Raw genomic sequence first — 22,585 nt, forward strand, 5'->3', positions numbered from 1 at the left:
TGGTCGTTTGTGGGCAATAGATAAGAATTTTTCACCCTTGCAAAGTCAAGAAATGATACCCTATCAAGCCAGTATGGATACCATCTTCTGCTAAAATTGATGGCATGAGAAAGCTTAAGTATCTGACCCATGAAACAGAGGAGCTGACGATACTATGGAAGAAGCTGAAATGTACGCATTTCCAGAAAATGAAAATAATTTAAAATATCTATGATGCCAACCTTCAGGCCTTCTTGATATTGTTCTGTTTTCTCCTTAATGATTTTCCTGTGCTCATCAAAAATTTCATCCATTCTTCCATACCACTGGAACACATTATTATTTAGCCTGATATCTGCTGGAGAAAAGTTTGTGCACTCAATGAGGAAAGCGAGGCAGTTTTTAGAATCCACCAATCTCTGGCCCAGTTCAACCATGTCAGTTGTCTCTACTTTCTGAATATAAGCCTGCAGGAAGACAAAAATTGCAAATGGCATACTAAGGTACAGCTCAAGTCAAAACATAGGCTGTGGAGACACTATGCATAAAGATGCCTGAATCTGCACAGACTTGTTGGAAATGTAGACTTTTGGTTCAAGAGAGGAGACTGCAGCACAGTTTCCTTGTCATCAGTCCCAAGCATCTCTACACAACAGCAGTGGGAAAAAATAGAATATACTAAACAACACATAAGAAGCACTGGAAAACCAGAGAAGAATGTTATGGGTTTCTGGGAGTGACGAAGCCGGGTGATATCATGTATTCTTTCACAGTAGCATTTTGGGGTACCTACTAATGCCCCACCTCCAGTGCCTGACACTTTGCCAGGTGCTGGCAATTCCGCATGACAACCAACAGACCAGAGTTTTGCCCTTATAGACTTGTTGGGGGAGACAAGTACTAGTCGAATCACCACCGTAACAAACGTCAAATTGCAAACTTGCAGCAGACATCAGGGCTACAACACTTTCTTTAATTACAAAAAGTAAAATATAGCTATAGGCAAAGTTAACAAGTAGTGTGCTAAATCTGTATGAGGAAAACTGTAATACTTCATTGAAGGACATTTTAAAAGTTCTGAATAAATGTGGAAATATATGTTACGATGTAATATTCTCAAGATGTAGATTCTCCTCCAGGAAGTCTATAAAACCAATGCAATTTCAATCAAAATTGCAATGGCATTTTAAAAAACAAAATTTGTCATAATTCTGAAAGCCTCTGAAATAGTAAATACTTAAGAGTAGCAAAGATAATCATGGAAAAAAAAATGATAGAGACTAGCCAAATATGAAAATATAATTTATAAAGGTACAGTTATTTAAACAGTTCTTGTTCTGTCCCAGGAATAGAAGAGGGAGAAGAACAGAGATCAGAACTAGATCCATGTACATGTGGAAATTTAGTGTTGAAAAGATGCATTTAAAATCAGGAGCGAAATGACAGATCATTTAATAAATCATATTTGAGTAATTAGCTATTGATCTTGGAAATATAAAGAAGGTATATTGTTAAGTGAATAAAGTAACTTGCAGCAGAGTAATGATTTTTTTTTGCAAAAACAAATCTGGGGGAGGGTGAACGCACAAGTGTATGTATGTATATGTGTGTGCACATAAGCACATGCAGACACATGCGCATGTACACGTACATATACACATAGAGCGCTCTCAAAGCTCTTCTGATACATGTTAATTTATATACCTGAATAATATAAATGTTGAAGGAAACCTGCTTCCCCATTGAAAAATAAGACTAGCAATTACTTGTAACTACTTATATTCACCTTCCCTATTGTATATCCGACACCTCCCTGTCTATGAAGTAAATGCTTCTTTTATGTTTTTAAAAGTCTAATCTTCATTTCTCTGACTTTCTTCATCTCTCTTTCTAGTGTTATTTATACTTAATACTGTATATATGTTTGGAAAAAGCAGAATTCATACTAAAAAAAATCATTACTCTAAAGAAAGGAATTATGGAAAAAGATAAACTTGTTTTTTACTTTGTACAATCCCATATTGTTTAAAATTTTACTTTTGTAATTAAAAAGGAAAAAACCAACATTGTCTAAAAGCCTTTCATTAATAAATCATTCTAACAAGACTTAATATTATGCTACAAATCCAAACAAATAAGATGGGAACCATGGTGGTTTCCACAAGTAACAAAATGTATATTTGTATAATTTGGTTAATCAGATTTCTGTTTAGTCAAACGACTGGATTTTTATATCCCCAACTGATAATAAATGATTGATTTTGGTATTGAATAAATTGAGAAGTTATTTTGCCCCTGTGTGACTAAATTTTTTAAGATGCAGAAATTTTTTTTAGATTTTATTTATTTATTTGAGAGAGAGAGAGAGAGAGAGAGAGAGAGCACATGAGAAGGGGGAGGGTCAGAGGGAGAAGCGGACTCCCCGCTGAGCAGGGAGCCCAATGCGGGAATCGATCCCAGGACTCCAGGATCATGACCTGAGCCGAAGGCAGTTGCTTAACCAACTGAGCCACCCAGGAACCCTAGATGCAGAAATATTTTAAATACCAGTTAAATGAATCCTATTTGCTAATTTCTGTTACAAGTCGCTATGAACAATAGAAATTCACACTAAATAACTCCAAATTTGTAAATATTTCCAGCGATGGAAATAAATGACACTCTTCATACTTGATATTCATTTTTCCAAAGGAATATACAGTTATGGAATTCTCCAGCTACTTTATAATCATCCATGATCAAAGCATCACTTGGCATCCTACAACAACTATATAAAATATAAATATAAAATATTTAAAATCTTCTAATATAAAATATAAAAATCTTCTAAGAGAGATCATATTTATATGTGTATCTCAAATACACACAAACACACACACACATAAATTCACATGCTAACAACCCCAATACAAGTACAAATACTGTAAAGAAATAGAATTCTTTTAGTTAAAGGCTGATATGTAAAGTTGGTTCTAATGATTTAAAAAAACTTCTTTAAACGACTAAAGAATATACATAAGCATTTGCACTTCTTTTGTAATTTCTTGCTTATATAAAGTTTTGAATGATTTTACATGTTTTTCTGGGTTTGCTTAAATATTTTAAAATCTAAAAAGAAAAGATTCTAATTTCGATCTTGGGAATGCTGGATGGAAAAGGGGGATTAAGTCCTATAAAAGCTTGTTGTTATAAGATTGAAAAAGGAATAAAATAAAATGGTGATTAGCTAGTTGTTTTATACTCTTTTACTCACCATTAGGCAGACTGCAAGCACAGAAGGAACATGAAAAATGATTAAAGTGAGACTTAGCTAATATTTTTAACACCATAAATCCTATGCTCAAAACATATTTTGGCAAACTACCACAGAAAATTTTAATGTATAACAAAAACAGCTTATAAAAAACAAATTATTAAAGATTAAATATTTGATAAAAAAATTAAGGATGACCACATATCTCATGTTGCCCAAGACAGTCCTGGTTTATGCCTGCTAGCATGGTAATATTAATAGTGTTCTCAAAAATATCAGTAGACGATTACACGAACAGCGCCCATATTTCACCTCTCCCAGTATCCATACCCTGTGGCATCTTCTCATGCTGTGGCCATGTGACTTGCTTTGGTCAATGAGATGTTAACTAACGTGATGCACAGAGACACTTGAAAAGTATTTGTGCACCTGGGCTTGATTTTGTGTCTCTACCATGGCCTGCTGGAATTTAAGAGACAAGTGGAGCAGAGTCAAATTTTCCATCTGAGAACTAGCTGACCCAGTTGAGTGAGTGACCCAACTGTGACCAGAACCAGCCAGGAGTACCCAGCCTGAATCACCAAACTGTAGACTCATGAGCTAAGAATAACAAAACAAAATGTTATTTTAAGCCTCTTTTAACTTTTAGAATGATTTGTTATTATATTATCATGTTGATAACTAACTGATAACGGCTGGGGAAACAATTAACTTACACACATACGACTATAAAGTTTATAAACAATACCTTCATTTCCATTAGTTCTGCTGTATTTGGAGGAGTGCTAAGAGCTTTTTCAGCTATCTTCTCAAATTCATCACATAATCTGAAACACCAGAGAAAATCAATTTTATGCAATTAAGTTTTATTCCTAAATATATTCTTATATACTATTTAAATGTGCCAGTATGTGAAAAATAAAGTAAGATGATCTTATCTATATGACATCTAAAGAAATAAAAGCAAATTTTTGCCCATACTGATTCATTCAATGCACATTTAATGATCATCTCTTACATTCCCAACTATAATATTAAGTGGCAGAGATAGAGAAATGAAGATATAATAATGACTCTCAAGCAGTTCATATTCCTGTATAGAAGACAGAGCCATAAATAATCACTTCCAACCTAGAATTTTAGGGGCTCTACCAGAGATCTAGTTAAGACAGCATCAAAAAAGTAGTACTAAATAAGAGAGTGATTAACTCTACTTGTGGGGAATGGTTAACATGGGCCTCTATACTCAGAAACTTCTGCTAATAGGCAAATATTTCCTACTCATTTGGGTTTTGGCCCATATAATGAACTTACTATGAGATTAAAAAAATAAAAATGGTAGAAGCTAAAAAAGTCCAGACAAAACATGTAGAAATTTCTTCAAGAAGATTGACTGTGATGGGGCACCTAGGGGGCTCAGTCAATTAAGCCTCTGACTCTTGATTTTGGCTCAGGTCATGATGTCAGGTCGTGAGATCAAGCCTCCCACCTCAGGCTCCCTACTGGGCATGGAGCCTGCTTAAGATTCTCCCTCTCCCTACCCTCTCTTTCTTTAAAAAAAAAAAAGAAGAAGAAGAAGAAGAAAAAGAAGGAAGAAGGAGGAGGAGGAGGGAGAAGAAAGAAGAAGGAAGAAGAAAGAAGAATGGCTGTGAGGTGAAGGAAAAAAGCATGGTTGTGAGTTTGGGTTGAAGTGGGAGGTGGAAGATGGAAGAGGGTTCTGAACATGGTTATGAGTTTGAGAGGCAGAATCCACAGCAGAAGAGAGATTTATAGTGAGATCCAGAGGAGACAGGTGACTGGTAGAACCAGCTCCAGAAGAATGGGAGGCAATAGGGTTGAGCCCATAGGCAGAGAGAACTTTGAATGGTGTGACAGACTCTTGCCCGAAAATGTGGGGAGAGGAATGAAGGGTTCACACAGAGGTGAGTTGAGACATGGAGGGGCAAGAAGTTGAGGCACGCGTTTCTGATGGGTCCTCTAATATTCCTGATATGTCCTTTGTACATCCAGTGAGTGTGGTGAGAAGCACAATTAGGAGAAAGAGGGAAAAAGTAGAATCAGCACGAGCTCAGACGGCAGTTAGGAGGCAGGGAAAATAGCTATGAAATTAGAATAAATATTTCATTCAGCATGAAAAGCTACAAGTAAAAGACATTTTCACTATTCTTCCAGAACTTTTAGAGGAAAAGGTGCTTTTACAGTTGAATATAGGATTCTGGTTCCTAGAAAAGCTATGCAAGTACTCTCCTGCTTCAGCCTTAACCCTCACTCCTCTTTCCTCACCGTGTCTGTGAAAGCAACACAGATCAGTCCCAGTTCTTAAAATAACACCATGCCATTTTCACACCTCACACCTTTCTACATGCTACTTTTTCTACCTGGAATTCTTTTATTTACATTGTTCACCTGGTAGACTCCCACTACTCATCCTCTAAAGTGAATTCACATATCCTCTTCCTCTTTGTAGCTTTCCCTGATTTTCCCCACTTGCCCAACCTCCACCGTGAAAGAAATTAATCATGTCCTTCTCTGTTTTATGTCTGTGGCTCACTACAGTATTTACTGAGGCCTACTATAATTTACTGGTTTGTATGTCTATTTCCCCTTAAGACTGTAACTTTCTTCAGCAGTTATATTCATATTTAGAGTATAAGTACCTACTGTTGTGCCTATTACAAGCTTCCTTCAGGCTTTTATACAGCCTGAATATTCTTTTTAATGATTTATTTTTCCTGTAATACCATAACCATTACAAAATTTCTGATTATGTGGGGGGATTTCCCATGTAACTTATAACAGAAAAGAGGTTCCCAGAACAACACTAACACCAGTTATTGAAAGACTAGTTCAACCTCTTTCCTAAATAAATGCAGGTATTCTGCTTTACACCTTAGCATTCTGAGTTTACTTAACATGAGCCAGTTTTCCTCAAAATCTCCAGGTTAGTCAACAAATAAGTTTTTAGTTAAGACAACAAGTTATCAGGGCCTTGAGGAATAATCACAGTGAGTCAAGTTCAAAATTTGAGGATCCATTAGGACCCAGGACAACTACTGGGTATAATCCACTTTGAAAATCCATGTTGTGTACTGATTATACAAACTTAAAACTTAAAACCTTAGTGATGTTAGAGAACGCCCATCTGACTTGTGCAAACAAAATTGCAAACACATTTTAATACCACCTTATATCAGGCAATCGGGAAGGTGCATTTGTGGTGAAAAACTAATAATAATCATAAAATAACAAAGCCAAGTAGAAATAAGTTTGGCATTATCTTCTTGGAGGGTCATTGATGACACTGTTCTAATCCGTAACTTTATTTGAATGACAATTGATTCTAACATCCCCCTGAAAAAAAAATAATCAGTATCACAAAAATACCTTGTATTTACTTCCTGATGATCTCGGAACATTTTAGCTATAAGTTTTCCACAGATAATTTCTGCTCGCTTCACCAAAGCTCTGATTAATTCCTCACAGCGCATTTCAAACATTCCTAAACGAACAGTCTGCAACATTAAGTATGAAAAGTTTAATGAACAGGAAAATAAAAGGTTCCCACAATTTTGCCTTTCTCACAATATTGGGGTTTTTTTCTGTATGTGATCTAACAAGATTCAGGGTGTGTGTGTGTGTGTGTGTGTTTAATATGATGCAGGAAGGATTTTCTAAACACTCATTTGTATTTTACAACCATCTGCTGGGTAAATCTCCTTCAAGAGTTTGTTATCTTGGAAGCCAACTGTATTTCAGGACAACAATGGATATAAGATTTAAAAAAATAAAAATAAAATAAAATAAATAAAATTAAAAAATGGACATAAGAACTTTGGAGAATTGAGTTATTGCTAAATCAAGAGTGGGGGATTTAAATGTTATATCTGCTCTGTACAAAACAGTAATGCATGTTTAGGGTGGAAATTTTGGAAACTGTAAAAAAGGGCAAACAAAAATCTTAAATTACCAGTCTCCTACAGATTTTGGTGTAATTACCATACTTTCTGAAGGATTTATAAACACTAAAGCAAAAAAAAAAATTAAGTTCTTGGAATTTTTGAGGGGTTAATTTATATAAAGTACTTACAAGTCAGGCCTGAAGTACTAGACTTTCAGCTCTATGAGGACAAGAACCCTGTTTTGTCTACTTCCATATATCCTGGGCTTCCCACAATGTTTGGCTCATGGAAAGGCAACAAATACTTTCCCTGTTGACAGTAACGGTCTGATTCTTTCACTGTATGGTCTAAAGACACATCCTAATAAAACTGGGAAAAGATCATTAGTTACAAAGAACAGTAGTACAAAACAGATCGTTTACCTTTCTAGATGTGTACTGTATCTCCTCTATTAGTTTTTGGTATTTGCGAATTTCTTGTATTATTTTCTCATAGCTATGATTTTCTTCAAGGAAAGCATCAACATCTTGCTCAGCTTTTTTGGTGATCAGAAAGTCATACTTGTCATAGAGTCTGAGGTGTTCGGTAGGTGCCACGCTCTCTCTCATTATTACTTCCTTCACCTTTTCTTTGTGGGCTTCGACAATTTCACTCAGAATTACTGGCTTCAAGGTTGTTGGTTTAGACTTACTTTCCTAAGCAAAGGGAAAAATAATGTTCATTTTAAAAAATAAATTAAGGTAGCCATATCATTTATCTTTGTAAAAATGCCAATCTTACCATATATATATATATATCTTCACAAGGTCTTTTTGATTTTTTTAAAAAGATTTTATTTATTTATTTGTCAGAGGGAGCACAAGCAGGGGGAGCAGGCAGAGGGAGAGGAAGAAGCAGACTCCCCACTGAGCAGGGAGCCCGATGTGGGTCTCAATCCCAAGATCCTGGGATCATGACCTGAGCTGAAGGCAGATGCTTAACTGACTGAGTCGCACAGGTGCCCCTCTTTGTGATTTTCTAATCTCTATAGAAAGATACTCAGTCTAATGGCAGTATATTGAATATCTAAGTTTCATGTAATTTTTTTTTCCTTCAAGGCTACCTAGTTGTGTTTTTTTTTCTGCATGGATGAAAGAACTGTCACTTGAAAATACACAGAAAATAAGAGAATATAAAAACACCAAAATCCACATTTTATTTGTGCAATTGTATATGCTAGCTTTATAAGGTAGTGCTTGCATTGTACTTTATTTTTAAAAAGCCAGCTCAATGTCATATCATCATATTCTTCAATCACAGTACTTTTTCACCTTGACGAGTAATCTATCTAGAACAAAGAAAGATTGTTTACTCATTCACTGACCTTTGATCTTTGATTCTGTGAACAGCAACTTGAGCAGACTAAAATCCCTGGTTACAAAATGTGCATTCTGCTATCACCATTAGAATAATGGATCAGATAACAATTTTTAATAAGCAAACAAATCTCAACAGCTTGTCTCCTCTTTTCAAATAAGAGGGCAAGTAAATGTGCCTACATGGTTTATTATCTTGAATCAAGTTACACTTAAAAATATACATGCTCTACCTTTCATTCAGAAGAAGGGATTTTTCACTCTAACAAACAAAAATATGATCCGTGGTGGATATTCTACAGCATTCACTAGATAATATCAAAGTATTCCTTAGAGAACTATAATTTATTCAGGTATCCAGGGTGCATTTGCCTGCTATGGCCCCTAGGGGGATTTTAGGAAATCATAAAGCTTAGAACTAGACGCTTCTTGAGAACACTAGAGAATCACACCAACACCACTACCACCTCATCCCTGGGCTCAGAAGATGCCTGGTGCCATTTTTTCTGGGGAGAGGGGGACTTCGAGATAAAGCAATCTATATGATGTACTGTATGCAATGTAATTATTGGATTAAAGCAAAGCTCATTAATATTCATTATACAATGTTTTTTAAGCATATTAACAGCTTGCCTAATGTCTACAATCTATAGGTCTATCTTTCTAAACATAACTGGATACCAATACATCAGAACTATATTAGAAAGTATACTTTTGATGTGAATTCTAATCAGTTCCTATTAAGAGTTAAGGGAAATGATATTTTGAATGAGACAACTCAAGTGTTTGAAAGTCTATCAAAATAGATCATGAGATGGTGATATGCTTGGACTCACAGCATCTTAGCCCCTTGCAGGTTTGCCTTCCATGGGGAAAAAATGTATTTTAATTTCACTTTCAGTTTCTATCAAAGATTGTGATAAGAACGGCTCTACGAACTCCACTTCTGCAGTTGCTGTCAAAGGTCATTGAAATCACGTTCAGTCATCTTACTCGAAGTACCTTCTATATCACTCCTTTCCAAACCTAACTGATTACAGCAAAATATCCCTAGATGATTCTGGTAACCTATTTCTGAGAACCAACTATCATTGTGAATCCACATCTCTAGGGGCAAGCGGTGGTGGTGGTGGATTTGTATTTTTAAAATGTCACCAGGTGATGCTGACATGTAGGATTTCAGAACTATTACCCCATGTATAATGCCCCATGTAAGACTTCTCTCTCAAAATCTGATACCAGGAAGAACACCTGAGCAGTTTAAATTAACTGCTTAATCCCAGTTAAAACTTGTCATATATCCCTCTTCACTTTAGAAACCAGGAAACTTAGAGCCATATTTTATAACCATTAAATCAAAGCAACTGTATTCATTCAAATGACAGTAATACTTTTCTCCACTCAGAGCATGCCTGGTAACTCTTATTAACTTGTTCTATTTGTCTGTTTCATAAGCTCATGCAGATCATTCTTGAAAAAAAGGCAGGGTATGCCTGGAGAAAGATGCAAGAGCTGAACTGAAATTAAACAAAGGCCAGAGTAAACCACATTTCTCCAGAGACTTCTATTTATGGCAATATGAGGAATACATAACCTGAAAATAACTATTTAGTTCAAAACACATAAGTATGCTGGGAAAAAATGCCTAATATAACTTTTATAATACATAGCTAAGGAAGCAAAATAATAGGGAAAGTCTAGGGGCCAAACATGAGGGGACACATGAGTTGAGAGGTAATTATGTGCAGAAGTGAGCAGCTGCCCTAGAGACTGCTGATCCCTGGTGGCCTAAGCTTTGCTTTAATGAGTCTCTAGCAAGGTGGGCCTCTGTGCAGGGGAGGGGTGTGGGATGGCAGAACGGCTGTTAGGAAACAAAGCTTCAAGCCTGAGCAGGGAGGGAAGTCATAATGGCTACACCCACAGAAAGCCAAGAAGACAAAGGTGACACAAAATTTCAGAATGCTGAAAGGTGACAGTACCTCTGAATGAGGGAGCAAAAGTAAGGGAAATATCCTGTTTTGACCTTGTTTTTCAGGGGAGGAGAAAAAAGACAGTCACCTTAAGAATTTGTGGCCACCAGCTTGTTCTCATGCAGATTTGGGTAAGCATTCACACTGCCAGTGTTGTCCACAAAATCCTCAGCAAGAAGTTTATTAAAAAATGGTCCTTGGTCTGGAGAGGCCTCCAGAGTAACTGTCAGGAGAATATGCAAATTCTGGAGGAACCAACTTAAATTAAGGCCTTAAGGACTTCCCTGCATGAAGTTCTTACATGTATAAGCCCATAATAATAAAGGAAAAACACCCACAGAAATAAACCACCATGAGCAAGAGTCAGATCAGCAAATGGAGAAGTAAAAGAGTAATGAATATATAACTAGGTACAAGAGACAATCAAAAATGACAAGTCCTATTTAACAAAGAACTTAATGGAATTCCTAGAAAATAAAAATAAAAAAAATTAGAAGCTCTATGATGAAGATAATATCCTCACAATGGATAATTTCACAATCACAGTGTTGAATAAAATAAAACAGGTCACTGATTATAAGATGACTCCACATATATACAAAGACATGGAAAAACTAAATGGAAATTGTTTAGGGATATGCAGACAGGTAGTAAATCTAAAAAATTTCAGATTAATAACTACAAAATTCAAGATGGTGATTCTTTTGCTAGAAGGTAGAAGGAGAGGAATGTGAACAGGGAAGGGCAGTAGGGAGCAAGAAGAGCTTAAGGGTATCAGTAATATTCCATTTCTCTAGTTAGATTCTAAGTACACAGGGGTAACTTTATTACCACTTAAAACTACACAGTAGTCTGGATGCTTTCTTGTACATGAAATATTTGTGAACTATTTTAAAAATAAAAAGGATGGGATGTCTGGGTGGCACAGTCGGTTAAGCAGCCAACTCTTGGTTTCAGCTCAGGTTATGATCTTGTGGTCGTGAGATCAAGCCCAATTTTGGGCTCTGTGCTCAAGACAGACTCTGCTTCAGATTCTCTCTTCCTCTCCCTCCCCCTCTGCCCATCCCCAGCTCACGCGCACACATGCTCTCTCTAAAATAATATTTTTAAAAAATAAAATAAAAAGGAATTAAGAAAGCTACTGGTTTGACTTACAAAGCTTGAAAACCTTTTAAGTTAAGGAATTATCAGACATGCTCAATCTGTATACTAGACTGCAGTAATTGCTGTTGAAATAGCAAAGCAGAGCTTTGCTAAATTAATGGCCAGAGAGAGAAGGGAAGTAGAATCTGTGATATGAGAGTACAAAGACACTACTGCTTATGGAAGAAGGTATATGAGGAGAGTAATCAACGGAAGGACAGTTTGAGAGAGCTAGAGAAGTATAAGGGAGGTCTACAGCATGGTGTGAATGCTATAGCAAACACTCATTGACTGCCTTAAACCTGACCACAACTTTGATTCCTTCCCTTAAGAAAAATTTCAGTCCAATGGAAGACTAGCCTAAGAAACTAGGTATACTGTAATGGGAAAACAGTATTTTTTTAATTAAAAGTTTCTTATAAGCCAATGTTACCAGGCCATTTATATTCTGCAAAGCATAGGATGCAGGTCTACGCCTTTTAGAATTTGTTTGAAATGAATATCATCATGAAAATGCAAGCAATCAAAATACCCTTGATACTTACCCACTTGGAATACAATTTTGTCTCAACTCTTGGCACAAAACTGACAGCCTTAATCATGGTATCATAAACATTTAGAAGGATGTCTATATAGTCACTGAACTCAGGTTCAAACTTAATGGTGTCATTTTCAAGAATCAGCCTCATGATGAAACCTGGATGTTCGAAAGCTCTAACAGAATCCTGCAAAAAAATGTACACATGTATGTGAATATATATATGAATTGGGAGAGACTAAGCAGTGCAGTGGTCCCAATTAGAACTCATGGGAACTCACCTTTCCTCTTATGCCCTAGACAGTTAAGCCAATGAGGAGCTCTACTAAAAAGAGCAAGAACAATTCCCAGTTAGATGTGTTGGTATCTAGTATCCACCGAGCCTACAGATCAACCAGAGGGTCAAGGTTCCAGAAAAAGGAGGATGTGCACAGCAGTGGGGCTCTGGAGTCATGCAAGCAAGAGTCCAAGAAAGTATTCAAATTCCCAGTCCCAGCCCACACTCTAAGAGGACCTTCTTCTGGAAAGACACGAGTTCCTTGCAGAAACCTTCCCCAGCCATCATGACCCAAATTGCCCAATGAGAAGAGTTTTGACTTCTCTTCACTAATCCTCACCAACGTGATGATACTCACATATCTTGAATATTCAGGTTGATACTAAGTGTTTTTAAATAGGTAAGTGATCTAAAGATATACTTCCTTCTCTTCCACTGCTAAAGGTTCTTTTTTATTTTTTTTTATCTTTTTCCTCTTGAAAATAAATTAGTAGATGAATATTGGTGTAACGGCACCATACTTACTGGTGGTTGTGCTATTAAGTCTGTGAAATCCTGCATGGAGACCAAAGTGAGTTCTTGCAGCTGTAAAGTCATAAGCGTAGCAGCGCAGTTGAAAAAAGATTCCAATTTGACACTGCTGTTACCAGTTGGCAATTGCTTTTTTTTATTACCTTGGTAATAAATATTCTGCACTTCTGGAAACCACCTTGAAAGCACAAAAGATTTTTAAAAGTTAATACTCCCAGTGAATCACGCCTTTTACATTAAGCATCAACAGTAACTTCTGGACATCCAAAGGTCTTCATTGAGAGCTCTATGGCTAACTGACATTATCCACCCTCTGAACTGTAAGCACTAGCATATTTCACTTTTTCTAGGAAAAGAAATTTTAATCACGGCCAGTAGAAGATGACTCAACAATGTGATGCTGTGAGGGAAAGAAAACAAACATAAATCTAACTCCTGAAACTATGCTTTCTGTACTTTTTGAATAAAAATTTATTGGATATTACAAAATACTACTCACCAGTCTCCAAAATGTTCTTTAGGGAATGGATTTGTTAGTTTAAAGCTAAAATGTAAATAGCTGATTAAACCAAGAGAGCACTTACTTGGTTTAACCCACTTGATACTTTAAGCTATTCTGTTTCACAATGACTTGAAAGCAAGACAAATCAATAAAATCAAGTGTATTATTTTCTTATTTCCCTTAATGTGAAATCCTGAAAGAATGGCTGATTTAAAACAAAGTTTCAAATGTGTATGTATCCTTGTAATAAAAGGAAAACAGTAAATTCACATATAGATACATAATAAGTCAAGTTTTCAGTTTATAAAACCACTAACACCACAAAATTAAGGAATACTGATACCTCTTTCATAAGAGATAATATATTTTTTAAAAAACAGAGTCCATATACTTTCAGGAGTTGCCTGAATGCTTCAAGGAAGATCTAAATTTTAAATATATGTATTCATTTAACAAATATGTGTTTAGTGTCTATGTGCTAGGAACAGTGTCATGGGAGATATAAAAAGATATGACATCACCCCTTATCTCTTATAATAACAAAGGCAATGTGTCACAGCAGAAAAACAGTCTTAAAGTCAAAGAATTGTGATATAATTTTCCATTTAAGTAATAGAGAAGGGTTTTATAATGAAAATGACAATTTCATTGAAGGATGGAAATGAAATGAGAAGGACCGGGAGGAAAGGATCTGAAGTAGAAGTAGGATAATAAGAAAAAATAGGTGGGGAAGTGGGGCTAATTTATCTAATCATTTCATCGGCTATAATAGAGATAATAGAGAGATTTCTTCCTAGAAAATAGGAAGAAATAAGTGGGAGAAAGTCTGTGAGGACTTCTGCAGAACTTGGGAGCTAAACACAGTAAGTTGGGACGGCCTCACTCTCTAAAATGAAGCCATGGCAGATCTTTCTGCAGTAAGGTGTCATTGTTGAAGTAATAGATAAAGAGGACAAGTAACACATACTAGGTAGAGAACGGCAATGCTAGATTAAGAAAGGGCACTGAGAAACTTCCAGTTGTTCAGACAAGAGATGGAATAAGTTGGGGCTATAGAACTGGAAAAAGGACAAGTGAAGTAAATATGTTTTAAAAATTATTCATTGTCCCAAAGATATTTACAGGGCTCCCTATTATACACAAAACACTTAGTACAAAATATTACTCAGTTTTCAAAGTGCTTATTAAGGCTGATGGGGGGAGGAAAAGACAAACACATAAATACATATTCTAAAAGGAAGGAATTATGAGAATAAAGAGTCGGAGGTATTCAGAAGGAAAAGATCATTTTTTAAGAGGTAACAATAGAGATTTCATAGAAGAAGGGTGATTTGAGCTGGGTACTGAAGGACAGAAGAGAGGCTTCTCCAGTGATGAGCTGCATCAAGCACTGTAAATAGTGTGAATCATAATATTTTGCTGATAGTATTCAAGAGGTTTTTGTTCTGTTTAATATCCTTAACCTCTGATTCAATTTGATATAATTATGTGTGCAAAGATGGTAATGCTAAGAGTCACAGAGTTTAAGAGGAAAACTAAACAACTTTCAAATTTTCCTAGAATTCCCATCCCACAAATAAAAACAAATAAGGAGTAATTAATTATTTTAAAAGTCAATAATCGGTTAAAAAAAAGAGACTTTACCCACTGAATACTTAACAGTTACAGACTAGTTTTAGAAGTTACGTCCTGTTTAATTTAACATGACTATTTCTCCAGACATGGCCCAAGGTGAAAGTCTTTTCAGACCTGAGAATGGAAGAGATAGATTAGGTCCAAGTTGCAGAAGACCTTAAAAGGCAGGTTAAGAAATGGTGACTTATTTTGTCAACAAAAGGGAAGCACTGAATTAGGGGTTAAGATTCACCTGGCAGTGGTTTGTAGGCTACATGGGAGGCTAAAAGAGCCTGCCAAGGGTAGTTGCAGTGGGAATAAGGAGAAAGGAGTACACATGGAAGAGGCTTCTGAGAGAAGATCAAGAATAGTTGATGGTCCGGGGCGCCTGGGTGGCTCAGTCGTTAAGCGTCTGCCTTCGGCTCAGGTCATGATCCCAGGGTCCTGGGATGGAGCCCCGCGTCGGGCTCCCTGCTCCGCGGGAAGCCTGCTTCTCCCTCTCCCACTCCCCCTGTTTGTGTTCCCTCTCTAGCGCTGTCTCTCTCTGTCAAATAAATAAATAAAATCTTTAAAAAAAAAAAAAAGAATAGTTGATGGTCCTAAGTCTAAAAAAATATAAAAGGATTGAGATCATAAAAAAAAAAAATCATAAATCAGTAGCAGAAGGACACTCTGGCAATTTATAAATACATAGAAATTAAGCAACACAGTCCAAAATGGCCAGTCAGTCAAAAAGGAAATCACAAGGGAAATCCAAAAATAATTTGAGATGAATGAAAATGAAAACATCATTTACCAAAACTCACAGAACACAAAAAAAGCAGTGACCAGAGCGAAATTTACAGCTGTCAATACCTATATTAAAAATTAAAAATATCTTAACTCAATAACTTACAATTCCACTAGAAACTGGAAAAAGAGAAAACTAAACTCAAAACAAGGAGAAAGGAAGAAATAAAGATTTGAGTGGGAAAAAAATTAGAGAATAAAAAAATAGAGAAAATCAACAGACCCAAAATTTGGTTTTTTAAAAGACCAGAAAAATTGACAAGCCTGTAGCTAAACCGATCAAGATAAAAAAGAAAGAAGACTCAAATTATTAAAATCAGGAATGAGAAAGAGGACATAAACACTCACCTTACAGAAATTTAAGAAAATAAAAAGGTCTTTAATAAGGAATCATAAGCCAACAAATTAATCTAGCAAATTCCTAGAAAGATACAAACTACCAAAACTGACTCAAAAAGAATTAGAAAACATGAATAGAGCTATAATAAGACGCTGAGCTAATAATCAGAAAATTTTCCAAAAATAAAAAGACCAGGACCCAGGAGAAGAAGTCTTCACTAGTAGGTCCTACAGAACACTTAAAGAAGAACTAACACCAATTCTTCACAAACTCTGCCCAAAAAGAGAGAGGGAGAGAGAGAAAGGAATGCTTCCTAACTCATTCTATGAGGCCAGTATTTTCATACCAAAACAAAGATATCACAAGAAAAAAAAACTACAGGCCAAAGTCCCTTAGGCATGTACACACAAAAATCCTCAACAAAGTTCTAGCAAACTGAATCCAGCAGCATATAAAAAGAATTATACTCCATGGTCAAGTGGGATTTATCTCAGGAATGAAAGATTAGTTCAGTATATTAAAACCAATGTAATATATTAATAAAGTAGAAAAACCCATTATGATCTCAGCTGCAAACAACAACAACAAAAAACAATCTGGCAGCAAAATCTGCACCATTGTATGATAAAAACAATCAAGAAACTAAGAATGAAAGGGAAATTCATCAACCTAATAAAGGGAAAATATACAGCTAAAACTAAATGCTGAAAGACTGAAAGCCTTCCCCTAACATCAAGAACAAAACAAGGATGTTCACCCCTGCCACTTCTTTTCAACACTGTACTGGAGATTCTAACCAAAGCAATTAGGCAAGGACAAGAAAAAGAAATGCAGATAAGAAATGAAGAAGTAGAACTATCTCTATTTGCAGATAACACAATCTTATATAAAAAAAGAAGATATAAAGGTTACACACAAAAAAAACTATTGGTGCTAATAAACAAGTTTAGCAAAGTTGCAGGATACAAGGTCAATATACAAAAAATAATTAGACTTTATCAAAATTAAAAATATTTGTGCCTCAGGGTGCCTGGGTGGCTCAGTCAGTTAAACATCCAACTCTTGATCTCAGCTCAAGTCTTGATCCCAGGGTCATGAGTTCAAGCCCCATGTTGGGTTCCAGGAGCCAACTTAAAAAAAAAAAAATTGTGCCTCAAATTTGTGCCTATCAAGAAAATGAAAGGATCAACCACATAATGGGAGAAATATTTGCAAATCATATAACTGAGGGTTTGGTATCCAGAATATATAAAGAACTCTTATAATTCAACAATAAAAAGACAGATCACTCAATACAAAGGGAGCAATGATCTGAATAGACATTTATCCAAACAAGATAAATACATGGACAATAAGCATTTGAAAAGATGCTCAACATAATTAGTCATTAGGGAAATGCAAATCAAAACCACAATAAGATAGAACTTCACATCTACTAGGATGACTATATATAATCAGAAAGATGCATAATAACAAGTGTTGACAAGGATGTAGAGAAATTGGAACCCTCAAACATTGTTGGTAGGAACGTAAAATCTAACAGACCTTTGGGAAACACTGTGGCTGTTCCTCAAAAAGTTAAACATAGAGTTATTATATAACCCAGCAATTCTACTCTTAGGTATATACCCAAGAGTACTGAAAACATGTTTATACAAATGTTCATAGCAGCATTATTCCTAATAGACAAAAAATAGCAACAACACAAATGTCCATGAATGGATAAACAAAATGTGTTAGATCCATACAATGAAATATTACTTGGCCATGAGAAGGACTAAAGTATTGATATATGCTATAACATGGATGAACCTTGAAAACATCATGCTTAGTATAAGAAGCCAGACATAACTGGATACATATTATATTATGCCACAGAGATGAAATATTCAGAATGAGGACAGAAATTGTATTAGTGACTGTTAGGGCATGTGGGAGGGGGAATGGGGAGTGACTGGTAACAGATAAAGTGTTTCTTTTGGGGGTGACAGAACTAGTGGTGATTATTGCAAAACCTTGTGAATATATTATAAGTCACTCAAATGTACACAAGAAAGTGGTGATTTTATGGTAAGTAAATTATACCTCAATGTAAAAAAATAGTTAGCAATACACTGTAATCAGTGTATTGGCTGGAGGCAGGCTAAGGGTGATAAAGATGCAGATAATAAGCAACAGACAGAAAAAGTCACAAAGTTTTCAACTTGGCCTGGGAATGGTCCAGAACAGGAAGAGTAGCAGGTTTAGAAGAAAGAACAAGCACTGTTATGGAGATGCTGATATTCAGATGCTGACATGACATTCAACTGGAGATATACAGTATAAAATTAGTAATAAGGGCCTAGAGCTCAAAAAACATAAGATCTTGAGGCAGATGAGACAGATGAAATCATGACATTGTCAAGAATATAAAGAAGACAAACAAGAGCAAACACCTGAGAGGCCCCCACTCTTGGGAATAGTAAGAACAAGTACAGCTAGGAGAAAAAAAAAAAACACAAAAACAGAGGCACAGGGACATAGAAAAACAGGCTTCCAGAAGGCAGGGGTGATAAACCACAGCAACTGCTGAATAGAAGCAGAGAATGAGTACTGAGAGAAGGTATTTGTGTTTGGAGTAGATATCATAATAATTTGCTAACTGTTTCTCCACTGTGGTAAGCTGATGTTCTACCTTTTAGCCATGATAAACACATTCCAGTTCACTGTTTAAAGAATGGTCAGAGTGTTCTCCCCTTAGAATCAATCAGGAAGCATCAAGAGCTACAGCAAGTCAATCTTCAACTCTCCACAGAAGTCTTCAGTAAAGGTTTTATTCTGCTCTGTACTTTGATGCCCAATTTAACAAAATTTACAGTGGTAATGTATTCCTGGACTATAACCCAAAGTTACAGATCAAGAAAATTTGTTTCATGCCCTTAAGAGGTAATCAGAGGGGGAGACGAACCATGAGAGACTATGGACTCTGAGAAACAAACTGAAGGTTCTAGAGGGGAGGGGGGTGGGGGGATGGGTTAGCCTGGTGATGGGTATTAAAGAGGGCACATTCTGCATGGAGCACTGGATGTTATGCGCAAACAATGAATCATGGAACACTACATCAAAAACTAATGTGTAATGTATGGTGATTAACATAACATAATAATAAAAAAATAAATAAATGAGGTCATTTTCTTCTCTGTGATTAATTATGGGATTTCATTCTATAGCTTTCATCTATTTATGTTAACTAAATACTAATATTAAATAAAATTCTAAAGTTCAAGTAATTTCAGACAAAGAATTTGATTCTAAGATATTGGAGAAGAAAAGAAAATAAAGATTCAGTCTTAAACTATCAGAATATATCTCTAAGTAATTTTTGGAAATCATGAAACCATGCTGGAGTTTCATGTCCCCTGCTACCTGCAATTTGAGCTAATTTTAATGTCCTATTTATAATAACTTAATAACCCATGATAGAGACATTTTCCTGTATTGTTTCAGAGTATATTGTCTGGCACCTACATAAGTAATTATTACATATGACTATTCCATTTTTAAGGGTCGATCCAAGATATTTAATTATCATTTGACAAGTCTAACCTCTCAATGTGATTGTAAGCTCCTTTAAAGAATATCCTTCATCCCCCAACCAAAAGCAAAATGAAAGAGGTACAGTGCCTTAAATGTATTAATAGATGTCAAATATATAGTAAATGGATTAGTTGATGATCATTCCCCCCATGTATTCAACCGTATTCTCAGAGCAGAAGTAGAAACCAGACATTGAGAGAAAAAAAACTACCATTTTTGTTTCTGCACAATCTATGCTGTGTAGAACATCTAGATAGACAGTACAGACCAATTCAGTTAAAGACACTGTATTTAATTCTTGAACAGAAGTAATTACCAACTTGTTAAAATGGGATTTTCTAAATGCAGTTAAAATAGAGTTCCCCACCAATAACATTTTTAAATTTGTTTTCCTCCATGAAGTTTCAGAACTTTACATTTTAAGTAGAGTCTCTTTAGCAGATTCCATGTGTTTCATGACAATGGTCTGAAATATTGACAGCTCTAAGGCATCCTGGCGATTATGAAATTCTTCTACATCAACTAAACGTAATTTTCTGCAAGACATAAAAATAAACAATAATTAAGGCAGGAGATTTTTTTTTGCATTTAATATTTTTGTTAACTGAACTCCTCAAAAATATGACATTCCTAGGTTTTATCATTAAAATTTGTGTTTAATAAAATCAAATATTTAAGAACATGAGATTTTTAAAATTTTAATTTTTAAAATAATCAAAGTAATAAAATTTGATAAGAACACAATATAAGATTATGAAATGTTACTGTGAAGTAGAACAGAGTTGAAATAACTGGGATTTGATATAAAATTCAGACTAATTTTTGTTTTCTTTTTTTTTTTTTTTAAAGATTTTATTTATTTATTTGAGAAAGAGAGAATGAGAGAGAGAAAGCACATGAGAGGGGGGAGGGTCAGAGGGAGAAGCAGACTCCCCGCCGAGCAGGGAGCCCGATGCGGGACTCGATCCCGGGACTCCAGGATCATGACCTGAGCTGAAGGCAGTGGCTTAACCAACTGAGCCACCCAGGCGCCCCGGACTGATTTTTGTTTTCAAATTGGAACGGTTACAACAGGAAAAGAGGTAAAGCTCAAAGCTTAAGAAAGCCCGCTACTCCTGAAACAAAAATTGTACCCACTCTGAAAAGAAAACCACCTTGCATTTTAAAGAGCCATGGAGTGGGGGAATTCTCACACCTAATTAACACCTACTGTATCAAAATCTTTTGATCCTGTGCGGTTTTGACTTTTTTTATTATGTTCAGTTAGCCAACATATTTAGTTTTTGAGGTAGTGTTCAACGATTCATTATTTGCATGTAACACCCAGTGCTCATCACAACACGTGCTCTCCTTAATACCCATCACCCGGTTACCCCATCCCCCTACCCCCTCCCTTCTGTAACCCTCAGTTTGTTTCCTGGAGTCCAGAGTCTCTCATGGTTTGTCTCCCTTACGACCTTTTTTTTTTTTTAAGAAACCACAGTGCTTCCTCTAGTCAACAGCTTTCCATACAACTCCTTTTCTGACTACAATGCTATGGATCTTTGTTATATACATGATTTACACATTTAAGAAGTTTCTGTTGGGGGCTCCATGCTGGATGTGGAGCCTACTTTAAAAAAAAAAAAAAAATTCTGTTGGGGAAACTGGACAGCCACATGCAAAAGAATGAAACTGAACCCCTATCTTACACCATACACAACAATTATCTCAAAATGGATTAAAGACAGGAATGTAAGACCTGAAACCATAAAACTCCTAGAAAAAAACATTGGTATGCTCCAGGACATGAGTATTGGCAATGATTTTTTTGGATCTGATGCCAAAAGCCAAGGCAACAAAAGCAAAAAATGAACAAGTAGGTCTACATCAAACTACAATGCTTCTGCACAACAAAATTCAACCATTAACAAAATGAAAAGGTGATCTATTGAATGGGAGAAAATATTTATTTGCAAACCTTTTACTGATAAGGGGTTAATATCAAAAATTTATAAAGAACACATACAACTCAATAGAAAAAAATCTGATTAAAAAATGGGCAGAGGATCTGAATAGACATTCTTCCAAAGAAGACATACAGATGGCTAACAGGTGAAAACATGTTCACATTACTAATCATGAGGGAAATACAAATCAAACCGCAATGAGATTATCACCTCACACCTGTTAGAAGGGATATTAAAAAAGGATAGGAAATAACAAGCGTTCGTGAGAATGTGGACAAAAGAGAATCCTTGTGCACTGTTGGTGGAAATGTAAATTGGTGCAGCCACTATGGAAAACAATATGGAGGTTCTTCAAAAAATAAAGAATAAAACTACCAGATTATTACCCAGCAATTCTACTTCTGGATATTTATCTGAAGAAAATGAAAACACTAATTCAAAAACATACATGCACCTCCATGTTCATTGCATTATTTATAATAGCCAAAACATGGAAACAACCTAAATGTCCATTGATGGATAAAGAAATGTGGTATATATATACACAATGGAATATTATTCAGCCATAAAACAGAATGAAATCTTGCCATTTGAGACACCATGGATGGCCCCTAAGGCATTATGCTAAGTGAAGTGTGACATAGAAAGACAAATACCTTTATAATCTCCTACGTGCAATCTAAAACAACAACAAAAACTGAGCTCATGGATATGGAGAACAGATTGATGGTTGCCTGAGGGAGGGGATGGAGGGTGGGTAACATAAGGCTTCACTTTCTTAGACATCTTCCTTTTATCTTTATTTTTTTAAGATTTTATTTGTCAGAGAGAAAGAGCACAAGCAGGGGGAGCAGCAGGCAGAGGGAGAAG

The 22,585-nt window shown here is 35.8% G+C and overlaps 1 protein-coding gene across 1 annotated transcript in view; it reads right to left on the reverse strand.

Moving 5' to 3' along the window:
• The window catches only part of DNAH7 (dynein axonemal heavy chain 7), a 243,274-nt gene that overhangs the window by 201,382 nt on the left and 19,307 nt on the right, over positions 1-22,585 (reverse strand). Inside the window, exons 8-14 of the mRNA XM_064585828.1 lie at positions 20,183-20,302; positions 12,940-13,123; positions 12,145-12,324; positions 7,554-7,826; positions 6,617-6,744; positions 3,981-4,059; positions 222-446 (exon numbers count right to left, since the gene is read on the reverse strand). Of these exons, the coding sequence (XP_064441898.1) occupies positions 222-446; positions 3,981-4,059; positions 6,617-6,744; positions 7,554-7,826; positions 12,145-12,324; positions 12,940-13,123; positions 20,183-20,302 (1,189 nt within the window). The remainder of the gene's footprint in view (positions 1-221; positions 447-3,980; positions 4,060-6,616; positions 6,745-7,553; positions 7,827-12,144; positions 12,325-12,939; positions 13,124-20,182; positions 20,303-22,585) is intronic.

The sequence above is a fragment of the Mirounga angustirostris genome, unplaced genomic scaffold (genome assembly GCF_029215605.1).
Source record: "Mirounga angustirostris isolate CCGP_5_RB_7025 unplaced genomic scaffold, mMirAng1.0.hap1 SCAF_3, whole genome shotgun sequence".
Taxonomy (NCBI): domain Eukaryota; kingdom Metazoa; phylum Chordata; class Mammalia; order Carnivora; family Phocidae; genus Mirounga; species Mirounga angustirostris.